Below are 14,190 nucleotides of genomic sequence, written 5' to 3' on the forward strand. Positions count from 1 at the left end.
GTTCCTGGTTGCAAAGCGGTTGCCCAGATAACAGTCCAAGTCCACTACTGTTGTCCCTGCATACCTGATTCCATTCTGGATGAAGCTGCTCCTCATCCGTGAACTCTGGCCTGGTGTTCTGGATGTGCCCCAGAACTGCAGCACAGTCATGCTGCATGTCTGAGGATGGGTCGGGTAGCAGGGGGGTTGGGTTTAGGGCAGATGATAGATTATATCTTATGTAAGGGGGTTCAAAGGTAGAGCCTGAAGGTGCACCAGTCTAGGGTTAGACAGCCAGCCATTGCCTGGGTAGATTCTTGAGGGTCCCCTCAGTAGTGGGGGTGGGGTGGGGTGGGGTGGTGGTGATTGATGGTGGTAACACATTCCTACTCCAAGGTTATTTTGTTATCGTCCTTGGCTAGCAAGGATCAAGTGGCATCTATGATCCAGAGGCAGGCTGGCTGTCCTTGGGACACCTGGTCTAATTTCTTAGATTAATAAGCCACAGGTCTTTTCTATGGTCCTAAGGTTTAGGTGAGCACCCCCTTTGCTGTGCCCTTTTTCTCATCCACATAAAGGTGAAAAGGTTTGTGAATGTCTGGGAGGTTCCAGGGCTGGTACCTCCAGTGGGCTCTAGTAGGTGGAATGATTTCAGGCTAGCTTGGTCTAAGAGTGAGTTCTAAGACAAGCAGTGCTACACAGAGAGATCCTGTAATGGAAAAAAAAAGTTTAAGTTTAAAATTTTAAATGTTAAGTAAGATAATATTTTTATGTTGTTGTTTTCTGAAAACTTTTTTAAATAATATATTTTCTTACAACTTTCTCTGGCTTTAGTTTTTTTCATTTTCTCAGACTTAACATCTGGACATTATGATCTCCCCAAGTCTGATTTTTTTTTTCCCTTTTTCCTAAGGAAACCTTAAGAATCTTCAATTCTGTTAGGGGTGTGTGTGTGTGTGTGTGTGTGTGTGTGTGTGTGTGTGTGTGTGTGTGTGTGTTGGAATATGCCGTATTAAGATAAACTTAAGGGTTGTCTTTGATGCTTTGTTTTTCCAAAAGTCTTGAGAGTTACTAATTTTCAAATACATAGGGAGAAAACTAAAATGAATTCTCACCTACAACAGATTGAGAATTTCCTGCTGTAGTTCTTTTGGATTCTCGAGAATCATTAATAAAAGACTATAGTTGGCTGTAGTAAGCAACCAGGAAAATAAAGTGGAAATGTCAGCAGCATTACCTCTTGAATGTTACATCATCATGATGAAAGGAACCAGGAGGGGTGCGTCCTTATAAAACAGAAGTTCTTAATACAATGGGTGGAGCCAGGAACAGTGTGGAGCCTTTAATCCCAGCACTCGGGGAGACAATGGCTTCAGAAATAGATCTCCACTTCTGAACTCATACTGGTGCTTGTGTGCTATTCTGATCAGCAGTTTGGACCAAAGGAAGTATCTTTAATGTTTATTTATGATTTATTTAGCTATGCTCTTAATTAAAGATAAAGTAGGAGACTGTATGCCATCACAAATACATTTCACCATGTCTTTATCTGTTCACATTGCTATCTTTAGCTTTATCATTACAGTGTATTTTATTAAATGTATTAATACAAGTTAATACAAAATAATAACCTTTCAGACTTTTAAAAAAGAAAACCTTAGGTATTAAAAGTGATTTTTGCCTTTTTTTTTTAAGGAGATTACATAACAGCATGGGACTTATTACTTACTGACCTTAAACATTAATAAAGTGAAAACATTTTATTTCATTTTGTTTTCTTTTGACATGTTTTTGTGTAACCCCTGATTTTTAACTATGAAATAAACAATGAGGTTCATATAAAAACTGTGAATAGGAATTTATTTATTTATTATATATAAGAACACTGTCGCTGTCTCCAGACACACCAGAAGAGGGCATCAGATCTCATTACAGATGGTTGTGAGCCACCATGTGGTTGCTGGGAATTGAACTCAGGACCTTCGGTAGAGCAGATAGTGTTCTTATTGCTGAGCTATTTCTCTAGCTCCCAGAAATTAATTTTATTTTAAAAGATTATTCTCAACAATCACAAAAAAGAATCCCCTCAAAAAAAAAGTTTAGTGTTATGCAAATTTTAAATATATAATGCAAAACCAAGTTTTTATTATTTCCTGTTCAAGGCAGTTAAAACACATTATTATATAATTGCTACAAAAATAGTGTGAGAAAATAATAAACAATAAACAATGACCAAGTAATGATTGTGAGCCTCGACCTTTATGCACCTTATACTTGAGCAGACGCTGTTAAGTGCTGTTTGCCAAGGGAATAAGGTAAACATTACTTGTGGTTTTCATAGTATGTATGAGATGTGTTTGTGGCTGGTTTCCATGGAAACAAAGTGATATTTAAGCATGTCTGTCTTCTCTTCCTGTTTTTAGTGCTTCTTTACCGCCTCACTACTTAAGCTCTGCTCTCAAGCCAAGTCAAGCGCAGACTCTTGAAGGTATGTATGAGCCATTCTGTTGGGCCATGAAGTGCAGGTTAGAACCTAGGAGACTAAGGAATACATTTCTAGAATGAAAGTCAAAGTCATCTTTTGTCAACATTTGGTATGATGTATACATGTTTTTTTTCTTCAGTGACTCATAATGTACAGATAATTTATGCTTCTCCATTATTTTATGTATATTTTTCCTTGAACATGTTACTAACATTCTTAGTATCATTCATTGGAGTTACTTTTTCCTGTTATGTGGCTCATGATAACCTTACATTTATGAAAAGGTTGAAGAGAAAAATAACCCTAACAATAATATTTTGAGACACAGTGTCTTGCTATAGCTGAGGATTAGCTGCAGCAGAGACCTACAAATTTCTCCTTTGATTTGGACAATTGGTTTAATCAGAAGATACTTGTGACTTCTATGCTAAAGAATTTTACCATCTCTTAGATTAAGATATAGTTCAGAATATTTTTACAGGTTAAGACTAAAGGAATTTAATTGGACTAGTAAATTGACCCCTTTTAATTTTTGAGGCATTTTCATCTTCCGTGGGTCTGGCTGGTCTTCCCTAACCCAGCATTGTCCCGTGTCCACCTAACTCTCTATCTGCAGTGTTCGTCCTTCTCTTCCTTGTTTTTATAGTCTGTCACCCTGGCTGGCCTGGAACTCCTAGGTAGATTGGGCTAGCCCCAAACCCACAGAGATCCACCAGATTCTGCCTCCGCAGTGCTAGGAGTACAGGCTGTGCCGCCATATCCTGCTTCTGCACCTTTATGCTGATGTCATGTGTCTGTTACCCTCCCTGTCACTTTCCCCTGTTCACGGGGCTCCTTCCAGTGTCCCTGCAGCTACACCATCTTCACGTCTCACCTACATGTGCATGTGTGACAATTCGAGTCTGAGCTCCACGTGGGAAAGAGCACGCTCTGTTTCCTCTTTGCGGGCCAGGGTTGCGTCACTTAGAATGTTTTCCACGTCCATCTGTTTCCTCAGGTTACATGGTTCCCTGTTCCTTTACTGCTGAATAAAGTTTTGTTGTGTGGATGTACGTTTTCATTATTCATCTGTCTGTGGACACCTAGCTAATGTTATTGCTTTGCTAGTGTGAATACATCAGTAATGAACATACAAGTATCTCAGTCAGATATGGAGACCTTTGAGTGTATACCCAGCTGGGTCATACAGATTTCTACCTTCAGTCTTGTGGGAAAATTTCACACTGATTTCCATAGGAGCTGTAGGGTGAATAATGGTGACCCTTTTCCATGGTCACCACTTGTCACTTGTTTTCTCAGTGGCAGCCACTCTTGACATTGTTGAGATGGAATCTCAGAGGCTTTTTAAGAAACAGAAAACGAACAGTCTCATATAGCCCAGCTATGACCTTATGACCTTGAACTTTTACCTCTACCTCCAGAATATTGTCATAACAGGCACACACCACCATGACAGCCTTATGTTGTGCCGATGAATCCAGGACCTCATGTTAGACAAACACTACAAGGCTACATCCCAGCCTTCTCCAGAGTTGTTTGAGTTGGTTGTTTGCTGCTTATTTATTTTCTAAGTCCTTTGGGTATATAGGAGGGATTCTCTGAACTGCTGGGAAAGTCCTCTTCATCCTTCCTCACTCTGAATCAGCTGCTGCAGGAGGCAGTTTGATTGCAGAGTTCCCTTTTGTCTGTTGTTGCTTACTTCCTCTGTGACTGCTTTTATCCAAAAGTCCTTATCTATGCCTGCATCTCCATCAGTTTGTCCCACTCTTCCTCTAACAACCTCAGAACAGAGGGATTTCTTTTGTGTTGTAAAACAAATCCAAAAATGTATTATTTCTTTTCTCTAGTGCGGGTCAAAGCCTTGTGCACTCACTAGCCAGCTCCACACCATGGTTGTGTCAGCCCTTGGAACTTTTGTGAATACTGGATCTATTCTCTGCTCATAATTACTAGGTAGATTAGGACACTGCATTTTTGTAGTATTGCTATTTCAATTCTTAAACATTTCCATGACCTTCAAAAATGAAAAACCTCATAGAGAAGCCTTTCTGTTGTCAGGTATTTTGGCTCTTTGAAACTGACAAGCCGAGCTTTGGCAGTATTGTACTTCCTATAAGAATAATGGAAGGAGATGCTTTAGAGAAAAGGTTGCAAAGAAACGTAGTGGATGGGAATTAAGTTCCTGATAATCGCCTGCCCCCAGTAAAGCAGGAGGTCATTTTGTAAACCCTGTGAAGTAGCGTACACCTAATTCTAAACTCCAGAGGCAGAGGGTCACGATTCTTAGGCTAGTCTAGGTAACATAGTGAGGGCTGGGAAGAGAAGAGAGCACAGTCAGTAAGATGCTTCCTTACAAGGACCTGAGCAGGAGCCCCAGAGCCCACATGGAAAGGCCAGGTGCTTATAATTCCATTCTAGGGAGGAGGAGACCGGGTACCCTGGGCTGGCTTGCCAACCGGGCTTATCTAGTTGGTAAGTTCTAGACCATTGAGATCTTCTGTCTCAAAAAAATACCACCCCAAAAAACAGGGGATCTGATGGCCTTGTCTGGGCTCTGAGAGACACAGATGTTAGACATACATTCAGGAAAAACACATATACATAAAATAAAATACTACTGTTTTCAAATTATCAGTAAGAACTGTTGTGGTAAAAATTAAAAAAGGGGGGGGGGGGAATCTGTTGCTACTGGTCCCCTGGTCTCGCTCCACGGGACCTGCTCCAGTGTGGAGCCAGGCACCCCGTACCACACAGTTCTAGGCGGTTAGTTACCAAGCCTGGCACCCACACACCTCGTTCCATGGGCCCCTTGTCACTTTGCACAGGCAACAGAGCTGGAACCACAGGCTCCAGCTGCCTGTCAGCCATGGCTTTCACACACTGTCCTCCACAGCCTGGTAAAATCACGACTCAACAATCAATAACTTACCAAACAGATTTAAATGTTAAATTCTCAATCCACAGTACATCTTAACAATAAATTCACTGCCAGTTAATAAAGATATAAATTGCCCAACTACACAAGATAAAATCAATCTAGTTCACCTTGATCTGAACCTTCCTCCTCTGCCGCCTTCATCTTGAATTTCCAGCTTTCTCCTATTCTTCCACCTTACCAAAAACATTGTCCCCGCCCACGCTCTACTGTCCAGTCATCAACTTACAAAGAACTGCTTTTGTATTGTGACTATAGGTTTGGTGGCTTTTTTTGAGTGAAAAAGAAATTTTATAGGGGCCTTCACACTCATTCAAGGAAAATCAGATACTGAAAAATTTGGTGCAGTCATTATAATGAACCTTTATGAAGTAAAGCTTATTGTGTCTGAAATATTTCGTATTAATGTATAAATATGAGTTATACAGTGGAAAGACAAGTCTAAGTAATAACTGATTTTTGTGTAGCATTCTTATTGTGACAAAACTAATTCTAAAATTAATATGGTGGTATATACAAAGTATCTTATCTAAAAGACGATAGAATTTGTATTTTGCACGCACACACACACACACACACACACACACACACAAACACACACCCCACAATAGAGGACCGAACCCAGGGTCTTGTGCTTGCTAAGCAAGTACTCTATCACTGAGCACACTTCCCAACCTCTGCAATTGTACTTTGGTGAGCCTTCGGAATTCAGATAGACATTCCATAACAACCCTACGCAATGATAATCAACAGAGAAGATGACCTGGCTTCTGCACATGTACATACACACCAGCATAGACAGGAGCATGTATGTGTGTATGCGCACACATAAGACGCCGTAGTGCTTACAGGTGTTTGTATAAGTGTGGGTAAACATGATCAGTATTCTGATCCTACAATAACTTCAGAGTGACCAGTTACACATATTTTAAATTTTGCAACTGTTGTGTAATAAATGCATTTTTATAACAGTGAGGTTATCCAGGGTAAATGTTAAAAAGCAGTATTATGCATCCTAGCTAATTTAGTTCAGAGGTAACTTGGAGGGCAGGTTTGTTCAAAGGTACTCTCTCTTACTGCTTGCAGTTTTCTATTATCTTTGACACAATACTCTTGATAAACTGCTCATAATTATAAAGGAAAATACAAATTGCAAAATAATAAGGATACTATGGGCTTGGGGTTGTGGCTCAGCAGAGTGCTTTTCTAGCACGTGGGGATCCTGTCTCCATGTGTTCTGGGAATAGTAGTGCATGCATTGCTGGGAATCAGTGCTTAGGTGCTAAAGCTGGAAGGTCCAGAGTCCAGTGTCATCTTCAGCCATATGAGACTTTGTTTCAAAATTGGGTGTGTAAGTGGGGACTATGCTGTTTTTCATTTTGTTTTGAAACAGGGTCTCACTAAGTAGCTATGACTGACCTGGAACTTGATGTGTAGAGCAGGTTGGTTTTATCCTTTGGGTTGTGAGCCTTACCCTTTCTTTAGTGGATAAGCCTTCTTTCCAGCTACATGTTGATTTAGAGAGATGTGCCTTTGCTTCCTGAGTGCTGGGATTGAAGTTGTGTGTTAGACTGTGGGCCATCAAAGACCTAATGCTGATCATTTGAAACGTGCAGTGCTTACAGAGGCCCCTCAGGAGGAACACTCATCCTAACTCTCTTTTCCATTTTCAGAGTCTGATATTGATGCTGCCACCGCGATGATACTTTTAAATACTTCAATAGAGCAGGAGATTTTAGAATGTAAGCAATCATCCTTTCTTTTTAAAACAAATTTTATAACTGCCTTTTCAAACTAATGATTTAAAATATAAAATGACAAAATGTCATAACTGTTCTTTTCCACTAAATTGTTTTAATCTGAATGACTCAGTATCTTTTTTTCTTTTAAAGTTTATTTTACTTACTCACTTTGCATCCTGCTCACTGCCCCCCCCACAATGACTCAGTTTCTCTTTCTGTGAACATTTGAGAAAGTGAAGTTGAGGCTGTGAGACATTGTGTTGACCAAGAAATGTAGGGCGGAAAATGCTTTTCAGACAAACTTGAAGAGCTAAAAGAAAAGATGAAAGCTCAGGTCAGCCCAGTGGACCTGTGTGTGGAAGAAGGGCAGAGCTGATCTCAGGAGTTCACACACAGGTCACACACACACACACACACACAACACACACACACACACACACACAATGACTTTTTGAAGGTTATTTAAGTTTTGGGAGTGTTAAGGTACAAATTGCAAAGTTTATTAAGAAAAGATGAACAAATGTAGTTAAAACAAAGTATGTTTGAGAAAAAAACCACGTAACCCGGATGTAGTGCTGAACCCCTGGAATCTCAGCACCCGTAGACTGGGGTAAGAAGATCGGGGTTCAGCAAGGGCTCGGAAGGGTTGCCTAACAAGTTTGACCCCAGCACCACAAATACACTGAAGAAGTAATGCAGGGAATGGGAGGATTCTTCTCACTTGCTTAAAAGACAAAAGCTGAATCTCGGGCCTGTGTGTCGAAGGGTACAAGAAGTAAGAAATAAGCAAACAGGACCCACAACTGCCATGCCAGTGTGGGGAAGGGAAGGCAGAAGGGCTGAGCCTGAGGTAGTGGAAATGTCTTTCAGACACAGCAGCACTAAGAAGGGAAGTGGGTGCAGAGGCCCCCCTCTAACCTAGAAGCTATTTCCCGCCGGAAAGGGGAAATATGTTCTCTCTAGTTGTAGGCCTCATGTCCAGGGGTAGTGCTTTGCTTTTATTTTTATTTCCGTCTTATTGTATTTGTTTGGTTTTAGTTAATCTATTTCAATTTTTAGTTTTCGTATTTTGTTTTTATTCTTTTAAAGAGAATATAAGGTTGGGTGGATAGGTGGATGGGGAGGAATTAGGAAAGGGAAGGAATGTGATAAACACATATGGTACTTAAAAAGTTTGAATAAAGACACTTAAAAAAAAAGGACAGAAGAAAAGTTAGCAAATTTTATGAAAGTGAGTTTTAAAAGAAATAAAGAGGGATGCAAAATAATTTTTAAGATACTATCTTTCAAATATAAGTGATTGTTATTGTAATATGAAAATAGTTTTCATACGTTGTTGGGTTGTTACAGCCATCCCAGGATTAATCTAACCCTACTTGAATTTAAGGTACACTTCTCTTTTTACTCAGAACTTGTATTTGCTCTCCCTCCTAGAAAGTGTGTGTGTGTGTTGTGTGTGTGTGTGTGTTGTGTGTGTGTATGTAAAGGGTATCCAACAAACTTGATTGCTGCACGGTTCTTCCAGTGCAAACAAACACTGTAAATCCCATAAGGACATGATTAAGTGGTGGTGTGGTCATGCTGAGATGTTCTTTGCAGATAGTTCAAAGTACCTTTTATTTTCCATGGGAAAACCAGACTGTCTTTCAAATAGTTTTTAAATGTAGATAGAATATGTTGGGGAAATTGTACAAAACTACTAATTCCAAGCTCTTACTACTCGAAAGAGTTTTCAGAGGTCTGATTTTACACTCAAATACTTTTGACTTGATACAAGTTCTATTTCCCACAGGTGAGAAGCCTCTGCCTCTTAAAACATCACTTCAGAAAAAGCGGAGTTATGGCAGTGCCTTCAGTGCCCCCAGGGCAGAGCAGCAGCAGGAGAGCCATTCTCCTGCCTCCGGCATCGATCCAAAAGCAGACCATAATTACAGTGCTAGCAGTGTGACGGCTCAGCGCTGCGCATCCAGGGCTAGCATGTCTTCCCTGTCTTCTGTGGATGAGGTGTATGAATTCATCCCGAAGAGCAGCCACGGAGGGAGTGACGGTAGCGAAGGCTTCCACAGTGAAGAGGAGACAGATGCTGAGGACGAGGATCCTCTTGGAGACAGTGGCTATGCACCACAAGCTCAGGAAGACAGCACTCTGAAAGGACAGCCAGGCAAAAAGATTCCAAAACAGTCATGCCAAGAGATTGATGAGGAGCTCAAAGAGGCAGCCGGGTCGCTGCTCCACCTTGCTGGAATCCGCACCTGCCTTGGTTCCCTTATAAGTACTGCAAAGGCACAAAGTCAGAAACACCGGAAAAAGTAGAAATACTTATAGTGTGAAGTTGTTTTTTAAAGCGTGGCAATACTCTTCTACTTAACTTTTTACAAGGGATATCAGAGCCATATTGGATGGACCTCTTTAGCTGAGGGCAGGGGAGGGTGCCACTTGTTTCTTTCTAAATATTTTTTGGTTTTTCTTTTTTCTTTTTGTTTAATTAAACAGTTGCTCTTAGGATCATGCCTAATCTGACATAAAGGACCCCACAACATAATTTCTGTGAATAAGTGTCTCCCAGATTTGGAAAATTTCATATAGGAAAATTCTCAGCCTCTGTCTTAAACTTGTAGGAAAAAAAATCTCTTTGTTAATTGGTAAAATATTGATAACTGGGATTTTCCTCTTTCTTCCCATTCTATTAACTGGTTACTGGCATCTTTCTCACGTGCTTCTCTCCTGACACAGTGCAGAAGGTGAAATGGGGATCTTTGTCTTCGTTGCAGCAGGAGCATGGCCATGTGTGAACTGGAAAGATCCTAGATGCCTAGATCTTTCTGTCTGGGCTGTAGAGACTGTCCCAGGTCTGAGGATTGGGAAAAGCCATTTGGGGATGTGGCTCCTCTCAAGACTAATTCCCTGCAATAGTATCTTTGGAATGTCTTTACCTCACAGTTAATGCACAGCGTCACTGGGGCCTTCACCCTTTCCCAGAGTCTCTGCGAGTGTTAGGTTTCAGCTGCTAGCTGTCCTTGTTAAGTAAACATTGTCTGCTGAGAGGATGCCGCCAGAGTGTGTTGTGGAGTGACCTTCATCTTGACACACTTGGAGAGAATCTTGCTTTTGTTTCTACACGCAGTGTCCTGAAGACACAGTATGACATCATAAGTAAAGGTAGGCCATCGAGGGCAAAGCTTTCCAGGCTTTGTGTAGTTAAAATTAAATGTGTAATGAGTTAGATTTGAAACATTAAATGTTCAACTAAGGAAAACATAAATATCTTCAGGGATTTTAGAATACATATAAAAATTGGATCTTACATAAAACTTTTTGAGAAGGCAATGTAATACTATGTGCTATTAATCCACGCTAAAAGATTCTATATTACTATTTCAAAAGTGCATTGGCTAAGCTATTTTAAGTATTTGAACAAAACTGCTTATATGAGAGTTTTCATATCACTCCTAGTTTGACTGTAGTGTTGAGAACAGGGTTACTAATACTATAACTCACACATATATATTTTTACAGTGGTGAGGAACTTTGGGGAAGTTCAGTCTTGTTTCGTGATCTGTCCTGTTTTCTAGACCATGACTTTGAATTTTTCTCATGTGTGTGCACCTGTACACTTGCTGTACGAACACACAGGCTCAGGTTAGTTTCCTGCTTTCAAATGTTTTTATGACTATAACACATTTCTTGGACTTTTTTAAAGAGACAAATAATTTTATTTTTACTCATAAGTTTTTTTCCTGGGCAATACTGTCAAATGAGAAGGAAACCAAGAGCTTTTTAGGTGAGAACATTTACGCTGAAACAGTATTGATGCACTCCTGTTTCCATGTCAGTTGGAATTGAGTCTGGGTAGCCGGATTAATGAAATTGGTGCTACTAAAATATAGTTAATTTTTTATTGATAATGCAGGATGAGGAATTTTTCTAATTCATAAGTGTTATCTCTAGGAAAAAAGTTACATGAAGTTAGTTTTTACTGCAGACAGTGAATAAAACACCAAACAGAAGTGTGGTCTTAGTGTGGTAAAGCCTTGAAGAGACGGTGGTAAGCTAGTCACTTCAGTTCCTTTCCCTCCTTCAGTGGCCTCTTACTTAAAGCAGTGGCCATTAGCAAGGGTGAGACCTGCCTGTGTACCGAGAACAGAGTTCCCTAACAGCCTGCACTTGGTTCTAGGACCAAGTGTCTCGCTTCCCGTTTGCTGCTCTGTCCAGGCACCCATCTCAAGGGGAGAGAGAGCCTTTGGTCCCTTACGTTCTTGGAGATTCCCCTCTTGTTCGAGTGCTCAGCTTGAAGCATGGCCATGGCTTGGAACCATCTAGTTGAGGAGGTCATCCTGAATTTTATGGGCTAGAAATTGCCAGTAAATCACAAGCTTTGTGTATTAAAGACAGCTTAGAGATCCAGGGACAAAATACATGTTTCAATAATTTAAAACTGGCTTTAGCTAAGGGATACTGTGTCTTAACATCAGAATAAGAATTTTGTTGGATCTAATTCCATTTTTTAATGGATTCCTAATAAAAGTTGTGTCTTAGCACTGTTAAGTATTTTTTTCCACATTGCCAAGAGAATCAGTGTTTTTTGAATATGTCTTTGAAATTTATTTGTGCAATATATTACTAGAAGAGTTGTTTTGGTTTTGGTTTTTGTTTTTTGTTTTTTTTTTTGTTTTTTTTTTTTTTTTTTTTTTTTTTTTTGTCTTTCAGATTCAGAGTGAAATATTGCCTAGATCAGTAGAAAAGCAAGGGGTACATCACCCTCTTTCCCTGGAGCCTTTTCTGTTCTCATAGCTAGATTGACTTCAGTTAACTTGGATTCCTTTGTATACTGTAAAGTTTGGCATGTGTTGTCACCGCTTTCTGAGATTGTGTACAGGGTTCATGCTAGGTGGTCAGTTACATACATGTTAATGTTAGCACAGTTCTGAGCTAGAGCAGGAGTGGGGAGTGTCTTGTAGACTGGACGTCTTTCAGCAGCTCAGGCCCTTGTCTCAGGTGGACAGCAGCTTAACGCCCTTTGAGAACATAAAGCTTCTGAGACTTTCTGGTTTACATAAAACACCATAGGGGGGTTGTTATTATGAAATGTTTAAGTTTTGATTAAAGTTTACCCCAGTGTGTTAATGATGTAATCAAATATTTATTGAAAGACAAAATAGAATATTTGAATGTTACCCCTGCCATGTTTCAAGACTATTCACTGCATTAACTGCCAGTGCCATTGTCAAACTTGTTTTCAAAGTTGTGTTTTCTTTATTAAACAGAGATTAATTTTAAAGTATTATGTTGCCATCACATGGTGTATAAAATGTATGATTGCCGAGTCATTGTAACTATTATTTATTTTTAAAGTATAAGAATGCCTTTTGATTAAAGAAATTTGTTATTAAGTTGTTTTCCCTTCTGATGTAGCATTAAAAACTTCTGAGTTTAACTGCCAATAGATGACCAGCCACAAGTGAACCACTTCTCAGTTGCCAGCCTTGCTTACAGCAAAAACAACTTACAAACATTTAGTTTTTTTATCTAATCTCTATTAAAATGTTTATAAAGTTTATTTTTACCAAAGAGATGCAATTCATTATGATAAAGTTGCAGAATAAATGTCGTTTTATAACATTTTTATGCTTTCTGTTATTTGTGAGTTTAAGTGTTAAACATTTTAATTTTTATTAATACTTATTTATATATCTTTATATGTTATATATTTTGGTCTTTAGGTTGTGCGTGCGTGCGTGCGTGCGTGCGTGCGTGCGTGCGTGCGTGCGTGCGTGCGTGCGTGTGTGTGTGTGTGTGTGTGTGTGTGTGTGTGCATGCGCTCGCGCACACGTGCCTGCATATGAAGAAACAGTGGCCCATTCATATCCAAGTGCATGTGGAAATGAGAACAACTTTGGGGAGTTGGTTTTCTCACTTCACTGTGGCTTTACAGGCTTGAACTCAGGTGTCAAGATTTTGTGGCAAGTGCTTTTACCAGAAGAGCAGATGGCGAACCCTTAGGCTGTTTGTGTTTTGTGTCAGGGTACCACTATGTAACCCTAGCAACTCTTGAACTCAGAATCTCCTGCAGCAGCCATATTAAAGCCTGGCTCACAGTGGTATCGCCATTACTCTAGGCTGGAGTCTTGTGGCTGTGTGTGTGTATCTATCGAGAGAGATACTGAGATTGTTAGCATTTGTATGAGGATGTAGGGAGACTAGGGGTCTTGAGCAATTTGAAATGGTTATAGCCACTTTGAAAAGCAATATGAACATTACTCAAGAAATTAAAAATAAGGTTATTATACTCAAAAGAATATGTTTGGAAGAGAAAGTCACCCATCACTAGCTTGATCAACTTCGTTTGGCCACTCTTGATCCTTTTTCTACTGCCAGACTCCAGCAGGAATGCCTGCTACAGCTCTCTTCACTTACTGTTTTGTAAAATCTCAGTTAATGTTAGCAACAAAGACAGACTTGAGAGGGTGTCACTAAACCCCTTTCCCTGTTTTCCCTAATCTGACCACACCTCTCCTTTAATGGCTAGCTACTCATGTCCGATGTACTGGGACAAGTGGGTAGGAGTCATCTTTGAGATTTGCAAAACCAGGGCTTCTGCCCTAAAACAGTGGCAACACTGATAGTGACACTACTCACCAGTGCGACCTCTAGGTAGCAGCACATCAGCAGAACATGAGTAAATAGAAAATAGGAAACATGCAAGGAGACATTCCTCCTTCAAAGGTAGGAAATGTGACATTACACTGGGGACAGTGAGAAGTTGTGCCACGTGCAGTAAGCAAGCTACAGCCTAAAATACTGAAAAAGTCCAAAATGCTCTACCTGTAGAGGATATAGAGACAAGCATGGTTGCTAGGAGCTTGGAGAGAGTAAAGGGGCACACAGTTCAATATGCTCGGAACTTGAGTTTTGCAAAGGGGAAGTAGTTTTGGAGATTGGTTGTATGACACTGAATATTCACAATACTACTGAGTAATGCTTTTTTAAATGAACAGACCAGTACATTTTATATACATTCTACCATAATGTATATAAATTTATGTTTGGGT

At 39.9% G+C, this 14,190-nt stretch overlaps 1 protein-coding gene across 1 annotated transcript in view; it reads left to right on the forward strand.

Annotated features, from left to right (window-relative positions):
- FOXN2 (forkhead box N2) overlaps positions 1–11,740 on the forward strand; it is a 40,318-nt gene extending 28,578 nt beyond the window's left edge. The window contains exons 4-6 of the mRNA XM_080914875.1: positions 2,403–2,467; positions 7,073–7,141; positions 8,934–11,740. Coding sequence (XP_080771001.1) covers positions 2,403–2,467; positions 7,073–7,141; positions 8,934–9,454 — 655 coding nt within the window. The 3' untranslated portion in view covers positions 9,455–11,740. The remainder of the gene's footprint in view (positions 1–2,402; positions 2,468–7,072; positions 7,142–8,933) is intronic.
- Positions 11,741–14,190: the final 2,450 nt, after the last annotated feature.

This window comes from Micromys minutus, assembly GCF_963924665.1.
Source record: "Micromys minutus genome assembly, chromosome: 3".
NCBI lineage: Eukaryota > Metazoa > Chordata > Mammalia > Rodentia > Muridae > Micromys > Micromys minutus.